General features: G+C 34.0%; 1 protein-coding gene across 5 annotated transcripts in view; it reads right to left on the reverse strand.

The window, feature by feature from the left end:
* BMP2K (BMP2 inducible kinase) overlaps positions 1–12,852 on the reverse strand; it is a 182,548-nt gene that overhangs the window by 78,839 nt on the left and 90,857 nt on the right. For 4 of the 5 annotated variants that reach the window (XM_037014864.2, XM_037014860.2, XM_037014865.2 and 1 more), the window contains exons 4-7: positions 12,619–12,761; positions 10,150–10,271; positions 8,007–8,088; positions 4,244–4,376 (exon numbers count right to left, since the gene is read on the reverse strand). In XM_037014864.2, coding sequence (XP_036870759.2) covers positions 4,244–4,376; positions 8,007–8,088; positions 10,150–10,271; positions 12,619–12,761 — 480 coding nt within the window. The remainder of the gene's footprint in view (positions 1–4,243; positions 4,377–8,006; positions 8,089–10,149; positions 10,272–12,618; positions 12,762–12,852) is intronic. The other variant, XM_037014861.2, reaches the window with a different exon arrangement.

Here is a 12,852-nt window from a genome sequence, read left to right on the forward strand (position 1 = left end):
AAGGAATCCAGATTGGTAAAGAAGAAGTTAAACTGTCACTATTTGCAGATGATATGATACTGTACATAAAAAACCCTAAAGACTCCACTCCAAAACTACTAGAACTGATATCGGAATACAGCAAAGTTGCAGGATACAAAATTAACACACAGAAATCTGTAGCTTTCCTATACACTAACAATGAATCAATAGAAAGACAAATCAGGAAAACAATTCCATTCACCATTGCATCAAAAAGAATAAAATACCTAGGAATAAACCTAACCAAAGAAGTGAAAGACTTATACTCTGAAAACTACAAGTCACTCTTAAGAGAAATTAAAGGGGACACTAATAAATGGAAACTCATCCCATGCTCATGGCTAGGAAGAATTAATATCGTCCAAATGGCCATCCTGTGCAAAGCAATACACAGATTTGATGCAATCCCTCTCAAATTACCAGCAACATTCTTCAATGAATTGGAACAAATAATTCAAAAATTCATATGGAAACACCAAAGACCCCGAATAGCCAAAGCAATCCTGAAAAAGAAGAATAAAGTAGGGGGGATCTCACTCCCCAACTTCAAGCTCTACTACAAAGCCATAGTAATCAAGACAATTTGGTACTGGCACAAGAACAGAGCCACAGACCAGTGGAACAGATTAGAGACTCCAGAAATTAACCCAAACAAATATGGTCAACTAATATTCAATAAAGGGGCCATGGACATACAATGGGGAAATGACAGCCTCTTCAACAGATGGTGTTGGCAAAACTGGACAGCTACGTGTAGGAGAATGAAACTGGACCACTGTCTAACCCCATGTACAAAGGTAAACTCAAAATGTATCAAAGACCTGAATGTAAGTCATGAAACCATTAAACTCTTGGGAAAAAACATAGGCAAAAACCTCTTAGACATAAACATGAGTGACCTCTTCTTGAACATATCTCCCCGGGCAAGGAAAACAACAGCAAAAATGAGCAAGTGGGACTACATTAAGCTGAAAAGCTTCTGTACAGCAAAAGACACCATCAATAGAACAAAAAGGAACCCTACAGTATGGCAGAATATATTTGAAAATGACAGATCCGATAAAGGCTTGACGTCCACAATATATAAAGAGCTCACACGCCTCGACAAACAAAAAACAAATAAACCAATTAAAAAATGGGCAGAGGAACTGAACAGACAGTTGTCTATAAAAGAAATACAGATGGCCAACAGACACATGAAAAGATGCTCCACATCGCTAATTATCAGAGAAATGCAAATTAAAACTACAATGAGGTATCACCTCACACCAGTAAGGATAGCTGCCATCCAAAAGACAAACAACAACAAATGTTGGCGAGGCTGTGGAGAAAGGGGAACCCTCCTACACTGCTGGTGGGAATGTAAATTAGTTCAACCATTGTGGAAAGCAGTTTGGAGGTTCATCAAAATGCTCAAAACAGACCTACCCTTTGACCCAGGAATTCCACTCCTAGGAATTTACCCTAATAACGGAGCAATCAAGTTTGAGAAAGACAGATGCACCCCTATGTTTATCGCAGCACTATTTACAATAGCCAAGAATTGGAAGCAACCTAAATGTCCATCAGTAGATGAATGGATAAAGAAGATGTGGTACATATACACAATGGAATACTACTCAGCCATAAGAAGTGGAAAAATCCTACCATTTGCAGCAACATGGATAGAGCTGGAGAGTATTATGCTCAGTGAAATAAGCCAAGCGGAGAAAGAGAAATACCAAATGATTTCACCCATCTGAGGAGTATAAGAACAAAGGAAAAACTGAAGGAACAAAACAGCAGCGGAATTACAGAACCCAAAAATGGACTAACAGGTACCAAAGGGAAAGGAATGGGGGAGGATGGGTGGGCAGGAGGGGTAAGGGGGGGAAAAAGGGGGCTATTAAGATTAGCATGCATGCGGGGGAGGGAGAAAGGGGAGGGAGGGCTCTACAACACAGAGAGGACAAGTCGTGATTCTAGATTTTGCTATGCTGATGGACAGTGACCGTAAGGTGGTTTTTAGGGGGGACCTGATATAGGGGAGAGCATAGTAAACATAGTATTCTTCATGTAAGTGTAGATTAAAGATTTAAAAAAAAAAAAAAAAGAAAAGGGGGATTACTCCTTGATAGGATAAAACAATTGGTAAATATTAATGTCGATCACTTAAAGAGTGTCAGATGATCAGCTATGGAGGTACTCTTTTCTGATAATATTCCTTTCTCTTAATAAAAATAAAAAAATAAAAATAAATAAAAAAAGCAGTTCCTGTGTGCTGACCTCCAATGAGTTCTACACAGTGGTATACAGGGCATGTCAAAGTGTGGGCAAAGGGTCTGTTTGTTTCTATGCAGAAGATCAAGACCTCGCTTGGATACCCAGAAAATGAACTAAGATACGATATGAGGAGGAGCTTCCAGCATCAGCACTCTCTGGAGGACTCGTGCCGGGGGATGATCATCAAAAAGCCTCCACAGGGATCTGGGCGATGCTGCAGTTGTAGCTGCGTCCACCCCACCATTTCCTGGACTTGCCATTGGAATGAGAAGGGAGATGTCTAGGCTGGCATGTGCATACAGTGAGACAACGAATTTGACTGTATCTGTACTGTTGGAACTCAGTCAGGAGCTGGGAGGGGTGTAAGTTGTAGCGCTCCAAAATCTTACGACTATAGACTATCTACGGTTAAAAGAACATATGGGATGTGAACAGATCCCAGAAATGGGTTGCTTTAATTTGTCTGATTTCTCTCAGACTGTTCAAGTACACTTGGACAATATCCATCATATCATAGACAAATTTTCACAAATGCCCAGGGTGCCTAAATGGTTTTCTTGGCTTCACTGGAGATGACTGGTAATTATAGATTTGCTTTGTTTATGTCACCGTATTCCTATTATGTTAATATGTGTGCACAAGTTAGTTAGTAGTTTAAAACCTATACATACTTAAGGTACTCTACAAGAAGATATGTCAAAGAAATAATCAATCCTCCCATGTTGTCTTCCATATGCTACCTCTATAGCTTTTCTTCTTCCTTCCTAATTACAACCCTTAAATAGAATTCGTGCCTCATATCAAATTTACCGAGTATCATAATTCCTCCATGTGGTAAAGATACCTCGAGACAAGTGCTGGGCATAGAAGCCACAGGGCATAAATCTGCAAAGAAGTAAAAAGCTAACCTTTTCAAACAATATGGCTTCTCTCTCACTTACCAACTTTACATTTCCCTGTATGGCCCCGGAAGATGACTGGTTAGCTAGAGACGGGTAAGATTCCTCAAGGGAGGAACAACCTAAGACAGGCACAGTCGCAAGGGGGCCATCAGGTGAGAAATTGGGGAACAACAGTGGAGAAGCTTAGAACCTCACCCCCACCCCCTGTGTTGAGAGAAAGCTTCTGCATCCATGGATGTTCTATTGCCCTTGTCTAGCTCGGATTAGCACATAGTCTACAGGCACACACCTGATCATCTACAATTGCTCTCTTACAACACTAAACTATGTTTTCTACCTTTATCTTGCATCTACCTACCACTTCAGCAGTTTATTAAAAATAAAAATAATAATAATAATAAAGGGAGAAATGTGGGATCAACATATAAATCAAGTATAAAAATCAAACGAATACTCATATTTGACCTGATTGTTTATAGTTCATAATGCATGATCAGAACCGGATGTTTCTGGGATGAATGCCCTTGTACTGTTCACCATGTAAGAACTTATTCACTCTGTAAGAATTCGTTCAATATGTAAGAACTTGTTCGTTATGCTTCAGAAGATTGGAGACTGATGAGAACTAGGCTTGAGATGGATTAATGATTGTGCATTGAGCACTGACCCCCCTATACAGAATTTTATTCTTGTTAACAACCATTTGATCAATAAATATGAGAGATGCCCTCTCCAAAAAAAAAAAAAAAGTACAAAGACTGCATAACTAAATGTTATGCCAAAGTTTTTCCAGAAATTCCAGTTTCTTTAATTACATAATCTCTATGTTCTACAAGATCTTATTTAGGGCTTGAAAATATCCATGTAGTAATCAGTAATTATGCTGTTTTTATTCCTATAAAAGTTTTATAAACATCTTTTTAAATGTTTTTCTTTAATATAGTTGCACAAAATTATAATACATGAAATTAAAAGACTGGGTTTAGGTAAAGGGATGTAAACATCAAGCTCTAAATACAGTATCTTATAATTTTTTCATAAATTTTCCAAGTACTTACTGATTAAGCAATGTATGTTAAGGGAGTAACGTGAATTGTCTGGGATGGTGAAGTTGCCATCACAGATAGCAACCTGACTCTCACCAAAAGGAAGAGTGAAGAAACAAAGTTTATACAGTAAACATCCCAGTGCCTGTAAAACAAAGAAGTATGAATATCATCAGAGATCAATTAATCAAATGACCTCAAGTCCAAAAAAAAGCCCCAAACCAAAACTAAAATGTTATTTAATAAAACAAAAGCCTTATATTCCTATACTAGATCAATCTTTTCACAAATTAGTGCTTAAACAAATAAGTACACTTAATTTTTATAAGACATTTAACTGTACCTTTTCCCTAGTTTTCTATCACATCTGTGGCTAGTTGGTTGAATTAATGCTACCACAGATCTCTAGAACACAAATGATGTAACTAAAATCAGAGTGGCTGCTTCCTTTTAGGAGAAAAATTAGACTTTTATTTCTTTCACAAGGAAAGATATATTTAGTACATAATCTGCGTTTAACTCAAAGTCTCAAACAAGACTCATTCTAGCATCATTTTTTTTTAATTCACTATAAAACATGCTGTAAAATCCTGGGATTCTAAGTATGAGTCAGCCAGCACAGTTACATTTACCAATCATCAATACACTTTTATTGATTATTCATTAAGTACATGTCTTTAGTTCTCTGTTTCTGTGTACAATCCTATCATTTTTGTTCTACATTATACTGATCATATTTGTACCTGGGTGATCTATATTAAAATTCAAAAAGGAAGGGCTCTGTCTGCTTCACTTGCATGGCTTCAGAGGCTTCAAAGCACCAATAAATCTACTTGTTGGCAATGAAGACAAAATATCCTAAAACACAAATTTTGTCTGGAAGGGTAGCACAGGAAATTTCTAGCTAAGCTGCTAACAGCTCAACCCCAAAAAGCAGTAATAAATTGTAATTTGCAGTTCAAGAAATCATTATGTTGTCACATGAAGTACAAGTCACCTAACAAGCCTTAAGAGTATAAGATGCATTTCTAATTCTAAACGGATTATATAAAATTATCAACAGTCAGTAGACAACTGTATCAACAATACTGAAATTTTTCCTTACTATCTAAAAACTGGCAGATCAGCTTGCCTTTATTGCATTTTTTCCACACATCAACTTTGCAAATGTATTCACAAATCACTAAGTTTTGTAACTACTATGGGGATTACAACATACAAAAACCACCTTTGTAAGTTCAACATTAATTTACAAAACATTATTTTCAATATTGTAAGTCTTTTCAATGAAAAATTTTAAAAGCTCTAGAAATTTCAGTATATTAGTTCAGAAAAAGTACTGAGTATCATATAACTAAGAAAACTGTGAAGATTCTGAATAGAAATAACTCATTCAATGTGACTTAAAAAAACTTATGATCTTTTATATAAGGAAGATATTTTCAGCACTTATGCACCAAACTGAGCTTAAGGTTTCCAGGTTTCCTTAACAGCACTGGAAAAATACTATTAATGGTGTGATATCTGCATTAAACTACACCTTTCTACTGCCCAGATGACAGTTGAGGCAAAAGAGATTTGCATTTTAGCCAGCTTTACTTTGTCAATCAATCTTTTAATAATGTTTTCTGTTAGAATTCTGTTAGAATTAATGTTGTGAGAGTTCACAGATACCAATTTTAGACAGCAATGTTAGTACACTTAAACATAAATCTAAAATACTCTCCTTCACATTGTGTGACACAATGAGGTATCCTAATTTTTTCACACCAAAGGCACAGGATCTTTAACCATTCTTTTCACAGCCTCTCTATCCATTTGATACAATGAAAACTGTTCAAGAAACAGGATGGAACAAATGACCTAATTTTGAAGGCTGAGTATCACTATAATTTCTCATTAAAGGATAGTATGAAGCATCTCTCACTGAATTTCCTAATGCTTAATAAAATTCAGCATCCTAGTTCTCGGGATAAAAATAACCTATAATGGAAACCTCCAAGCCAAAAAAAAAAACTTTTTTTCCCAAAATACAAAGTGCTAAATGAATACTTTAACTTCAGTATCATAACTCTCTAAAAAGGTACTATCCTGATACAAGATCAGAAATATAATTCTTGAGCAATATGAACTAAATATTTTTTCTGGATATTCCTGAATTCATACCTAAATGTTGTAGCACATTTCTGTTTCACTTGAGCTAAGACAAGCATAAAAAATGACACCATGGAAATGAAAATTCTATCTCTGGCAAGCCTATACACAAAGATTCTGTTTTCTGATTATTTTTCTTCTTTTCATTTTTATCTTTGGGTATCTATTTGTACCCCAGAGCTATAGCAGGTTTTGCATTACAGAATACTATCTACCCCAAATACTAATCTACAAATGGCATAAATTTTAAACTTATCACTGACAATTTATGCTGCCTGGCACATATTAAGTCTGATGAAAAATGAACAACAAAAAAAAAAGATTCCCTACTTCTTGTTAAGAGATGGGTAACAATCATGTGCTTAAAGACCTTTTTTTTTAAATCAATCCTTGACACCTCCAAATGAGTAATCAAACTATGATGTCTGTTGTCTTCTCTACTGTTGAAATACTCTTTCAGGTAATACAGATTTCAACAGCAGTCAAAGAATTTAGCCTGAAAAGACTTCCACAACCACCTCTTCAAACACCTTCACTTTATAAATTAAGATCCAAGTGAATTCAGTTTCTACATTATACTACAAACCATTTAATATAAGCTATTTAATAAGTCAAATGTTAATGCTGAGGAAAGCAGAATGAGTTATAGAAGCTAGTGGTCTATAAGCAATATCAAATTAACTAAATCAAACTTCTTCATGGTTTGACTCAATTATGTATATGGTTAAAAATTTAGTGCCACAAGACTTAAAATGATTATTTGGTGAAAAGTATAAATTATATAGAAAGGTTAAAAATATCAAAGATATTCTTTTTTTATTACCTTGCAAGAAAACTTGGTATCCCAACCCCTACATGCGAAGGGGTCTACTTTAAAAACAAAGTAAACATGACTTTTCTTGTAAACTCTAGAATTACTTTCAAAGGAATCTTTTTCCTCCATCCCTAATATGGTTACTAGTGGTAGATATTGCTAAAATATTTGTTGAATTTAAATGAATTCGCATACAGTTTCCTGCTACTTTATTAAATACTGCCAAAACATATTTTACTTATGAATTAAGTTCTAAAGACATACTGACATCCTAACACAAAGTTCAACTAAACAGAAACAGGATCTTTCTCAATAATACAATCCAGATACATATGTTAAATGATAAAGAGAACCTTAATATATACAAGTTGCTCAGTGTTATGTTTATAATTAGAAAAAAGTGTTACTCATGTTAGTTCCCTTTAAAAGATCCTAAACTCCTCCAGAAAATTGTCAGTGTAATTACTTAAGAGCTATGTCCAGCTCTTCCCTACTATCAAGCAAAATTCCACTCAATCAAAAAAATGTTAACACTAATAGAAAATCTAAATTCTCAAAAATAGAGTGGTTAAAAAGTTACATTATGTGCCAAGTACTTTATTTTCTTTTTTATACCTAAGTTTTCCATCTCAGAATTAAGAAGATAAAATGTTCTAATATTTTTCTTCTCCTGAGTAAGAAGCTCTACTGTACACCACTCTTACACTTATTAAGAAATACCTTTTGTGGGGCAGGGGGAACATAATCAACTGAACTCAGATTTTTTTTAATTTGGTTAGAGAAAATGTCAGCCTTTCTTGGCCTTACCCAGATATCAGCCTTGGTGGTGATGGGTTTCCCTCCATAAAGGTTGATCATTTCAGGGGCTCTGTATGACAGAGTTGTATACCTGGCAGTAAATAAGTGAAATGGAGTGGAGATATAAAAAAAAAAAAAAAAAAAAAAAAAAAGACAGATACTACATTGTTTCTACATAAAATACTACAAAAAAACCCTTTAGGTTCAATAACATAATAAAGAAATAATACTGTTTTTAAAAGTTTATTTAAAGTCCATCAAGGATTAAACAATACAAAGCATTTATATACATTTTTATTCAACAAGCGTAATAGCATCTCTAGTGATATAAAAGCTTAATTTTAATAGAAAAATCTTAAACACAATGTATTGGAAAGAGTTTTCCTTGAATTTATTTGAAATAATATAATTTGACCATAAAAATGTCCTTATCAAAATATTTTAGTCTATTTATTTAAAAGTAAAAATTCTACCCTCTCAAAAAATGTATATGTTTATTAAAAGAGTTTGTTTTTATGCACTCACATGGTAGTAAATCTCCTCTAGGTTGTTTTTGTAATTATTGTTTTAAAAGTAATCTAACTGCCATTAAGTCTAACTATACTAATTAGGCTTCTAAAACTGGCATCATAAGCTATTTGGAATTAAAAGATACTGTGAATAAATATTTACCAATATAAAAACCCTAAATCCATTATGAACAGAATATTTTAATAAAGTCGTGCTCAATTTCATGGCAGAAATTATTAGAATATGGAAGGACTTCCTGTATCATGCTGTAATTGAAGATTCATTTTGAGTGTTTATAGTTTTATTTACATAAAGTATCTTAAAGCTCAACATTCTATCATCCTACTTTTTCCAAATTACCCTGACTGGTCAAACATTCTGAATGATACTACTACAGAGGGGGAGCCTATGAAACCAGAATATAAGCTGTAGGAGAGCAGGACTTCTGTTCACTGCTGCACCACAGCACCAACAGGGTCCACACTGAATAGGCGGGAACTGAGTACATGATCAGACCATTAACTCTGAACCCCTCAGGAGTTTGCATTCATCACTAATGCAAAATTCTACTGAGCCTTAAGTATACTTCAGACCTCAATAGCAAGAAATGAAACTCCCAAATCAGAGATGCTTGAGCAGAATCCTAAAGCAGCCATTATATATCACAATCCAATAATTTTTCTTAAAATCTTATGTGTGTATATATACATATCCCCAAGAAGTCAGTTCAATAATTTATTATTCTTATGTTCTTCAAGACATTTGTATGTTTACTAAGGAGTCTGTTTTATGGAACCTACCAAATATCATAGGCTAAGTTTCCTAAATAGAAACACATAGTCTAGAAATCTACAATGTTACACAAATGAGTTAGACTAAGATCAGCTCTACTTGAACTATTTCAAATATATCTGCAGCTCAATTGATGGCTGCTAGATAGCCTTAAACAACTGAGAATCTGTGAGAAACTGAAGGCAACTCAGAAAAGGCAACTATGCAGAAATTCCTATTCTGACTAATCTTTAGACGTTCTATATAATTTTATTAAGGAAATCTAAGATTTACAAACAGTTCTACTTTCTACACAGACCAGAAAACAGAGAGTCACGGAAAGGTCTTTTCAGGTACTCTAGCAACCAGGGAAAGTACAAGATTAAGATAACATAAAGGAGATATGACTTGTATTTCTACAGAGAGCTTTCCAATACACTATTACAAAATAACATGTTTTCCACACAGTTTTCAATGCATTAAGAAGTCAATCTTCTTAATATTAAATATTAAAAATTTAAACGTTTTCATAATTTAACTTTTCCTAAGCATGCATCCTCAGTATTAAAAGCAAAGATGTTTAACTGAATTCAAAAATCACTTAAAACTCCTTTTACAGATTCTACTAGTAACTGTAGTTTATTTAACATATTTCTTGATAAATGTGTTTACAATATAAATGAAAAACTTGTATCCATGGTAAAATGTATTTCCCATCGAGCTAGATCAGACCAAAACTAATCAATGTCTATGGTATAGAAATATTTTTAAGGAACCTATAAACAGAATACCTAAAGTATATTATTAGCAGAGCTGGTCACAGACTCAACTAAAATCCCCATGATGTAAAGTACAATGAAGAGACACTTACTTTTTAATTTCTTCTTCTACTACGTTAACTCCATCTTTTTGAGGATTAAGAAACTTATTAGTGGCACTGCCAAAGTCACATAGTACATAGTTTCCACCATCATTTAACAAAATATTTTCCACCTTCAGAAAAGAAAAAAAGTAATTAGTAGTATTTTCAAAGTGAAAATTATCTTTTACAACCACGTTTTACACAATAAACATTGAAGGGTTTGTGCTATAAAGAATGAGAGACAATAAGTACCTCAAATCATGAGAAAGGACAAATTAATCAGACCGAAAATATATTTTAGTATGTCTACGGCTTCTCTTAACTAAGAACAGAGAAGTGCTTCTCCCATTCCAGGATGATTTTTACAAGGGCCAAAAATGCTAAATTCTCTCTAAAACCACTTTTATGAAAGAGAAAAACTAATAGCAGTCAGTGTCTATACTATAACTCCACTTTTCTCCTTTCCTGACAATGTAGCTTATCTATAAACAAGTAACAAAAAACCATTAAAATTCTACCTCTGATTGACTCCTAATTCCAAAATACTATACCAAAAGACACAGATTTGACTTTGTGCCTTAACTTGGACATCAGAGTTGTAGTAATTTAAATAAAAAAATTGTGTGCACAATTTCTAGAACAGGAGAGTATGTGAGTTCACAGCCCAACTCTGCTACTTACTAGCATATGCACACTGTACAATTTGCTTAACCACTCTTGGGCTTTAGTTTCCTTACCTATCAAATGGGGAAGATAATAATACCTATTATAAGAGATTGCTGTAAAATTAAATGAATTAAAACATGTAAAGAGCTTAGAGCTTAGAACAGTGTCTGGAGTAAGGAAGGCATTCAATAAATGATACTATTATTACATTTTTTCACAATGTTTTTTTTATTTCTAAGATAAAGTCTTAGATGAATAATTCAACTGTTCTCCACTGTACCAAAATACTCACATGGCAGTTTCTTTATAATTTTTCTTTATTTCATTTGGTCTACTTTTAAAAAGATTTGTGCACAATAAAAATCTGCATAAGTATATACTTAAAACAAGCATAGGTTTGCATAAATTTATACAGGCAAAAAGAACTAAGCACATGAAATATGGCCTATATAAAACCATGCAGTTCAATGTCTTTTCTGGTTTTAAATCAAGACTCAACTGAGAACATCAACTTTATATGGAAAAAGTTAATGAGCTATCAGCATAAAAAAATCATATCAAATTATTAGGGAAACTGTAAAAATTGCATATTTAAAAGAACTGAAATGATCTATAATGCTTATCCAAACTGAGGAACAGAGGTCTGTAAGTCATGTATTTCAATCTTGCCTTAACTTGTATACTTTTACCATAGATTTCCCTAGATGATACTTTCATGTTTAACAACCTATATTCTAAATGACATCTTCTACTCTCTTGTATCCTAAGAGCATTTTATTATCACCATTCATAAATTTTGTATAATTGGTCAGAACTAGCTTTCATTCATTCATTAAATATTTAGAGACCTGGCCAAGGCACCATTCTAAACGCCTGAACTCATCATTTCAAGAGAGAAAAATCCCTGCCTACATTAAACTTATATTCTAGTGGAAGACAAAAGAAAATAAACAACAGGCATAATAAATAAGCAAAGTAAATAGTAAACTGGAAGGAGACAAGCGATATTTAAAGAGCAGGTTAAGAGTAGAAATGCTAGGTTTCAATTACAAATAAGGTGGTGACTCACTGAGAAAGTGAATCTAACCAGATTCAAATGGGGGAAAGGTTAGCCATGGGATAACTGGGCAGAAAAGCATTTGAGGAAGAGGAATTTTTGTAAACTTTTGTATGTGTGTGTGAGCATCAAAGAGGACACCTGTGGTTCTAAATGACATAAGTAATGATATCTAGAACAATATGATACCCAAAATATTTATTTCCCTTTGGAGACTTTTTCCAACATACAAGCGGGTACCATATACAAGAGGTCATAGCCCAGAAAAAGGTTAAGATAAAGTGACCTTAAAAACAATCACTGTGGAGTTACAGTAAATTACAGAAAAAAATAGTACATTATAAATAAATGAGTAAAGAAACCATTTACAGTCACCTCCAGTATCTATGGAAAACATCCAGTGCAGATCATAGGAAATAGGAGAAGTGCTGAACTGGGAAAGGATAGTGTGGAGAGACAGTGCGACAGTCAGTTTTGTTTGAATGAAACCTTTTAAAGAAGCTTGATGTGTAAACAGGAGAGTGGGGAGTACAGGCTGTACCACCTGTACAGCCATATCAGAAACCCTCAGGATCATGGGAAGCATAATTCCAATTCTACAGTCAGTCTTTACACAACCTCAGGAAATACAGCAGGAGATAGTGAGACCAGTCTCAGTGCTGGTCATAAGAGCTGGTGTAGATGAACACAGTCCAAGAACACTTTACCTACAAAGTTAAAAATGTTTTAATCTATAAGTAGTCTAAGATTTGTACCTTCAGATCACGGTGAATTATTGGAGTCTTACACTGATGCAACCTCGCAACAGCTTCACAGGTATCACAGAATATCTGTAACACTTCTGGCTCCGTAAAACCTGTCTGCAGCTTCTTATTCATCTGATTCACTACCTGCCCAGCTAATCAAAAAAGAAATTTTGAGAAGACATATTTTTAATAAATGAAGATTACCACAAACAAACAAATTAAGAAATACCTTTATGATGTCAG

This window comes from Manis javanica, chromosome 5 (assembly GCF_040802235.1).
Source record: "Manis javanica isolate MJ-LG chromosome 5, MJ_LKY, whole genome shotgun sequence".
NCBI lineage: Eukaryota > Metazoa > Chordata > Mammalia > Pholidota > Manidae > Manis > Manis javanica.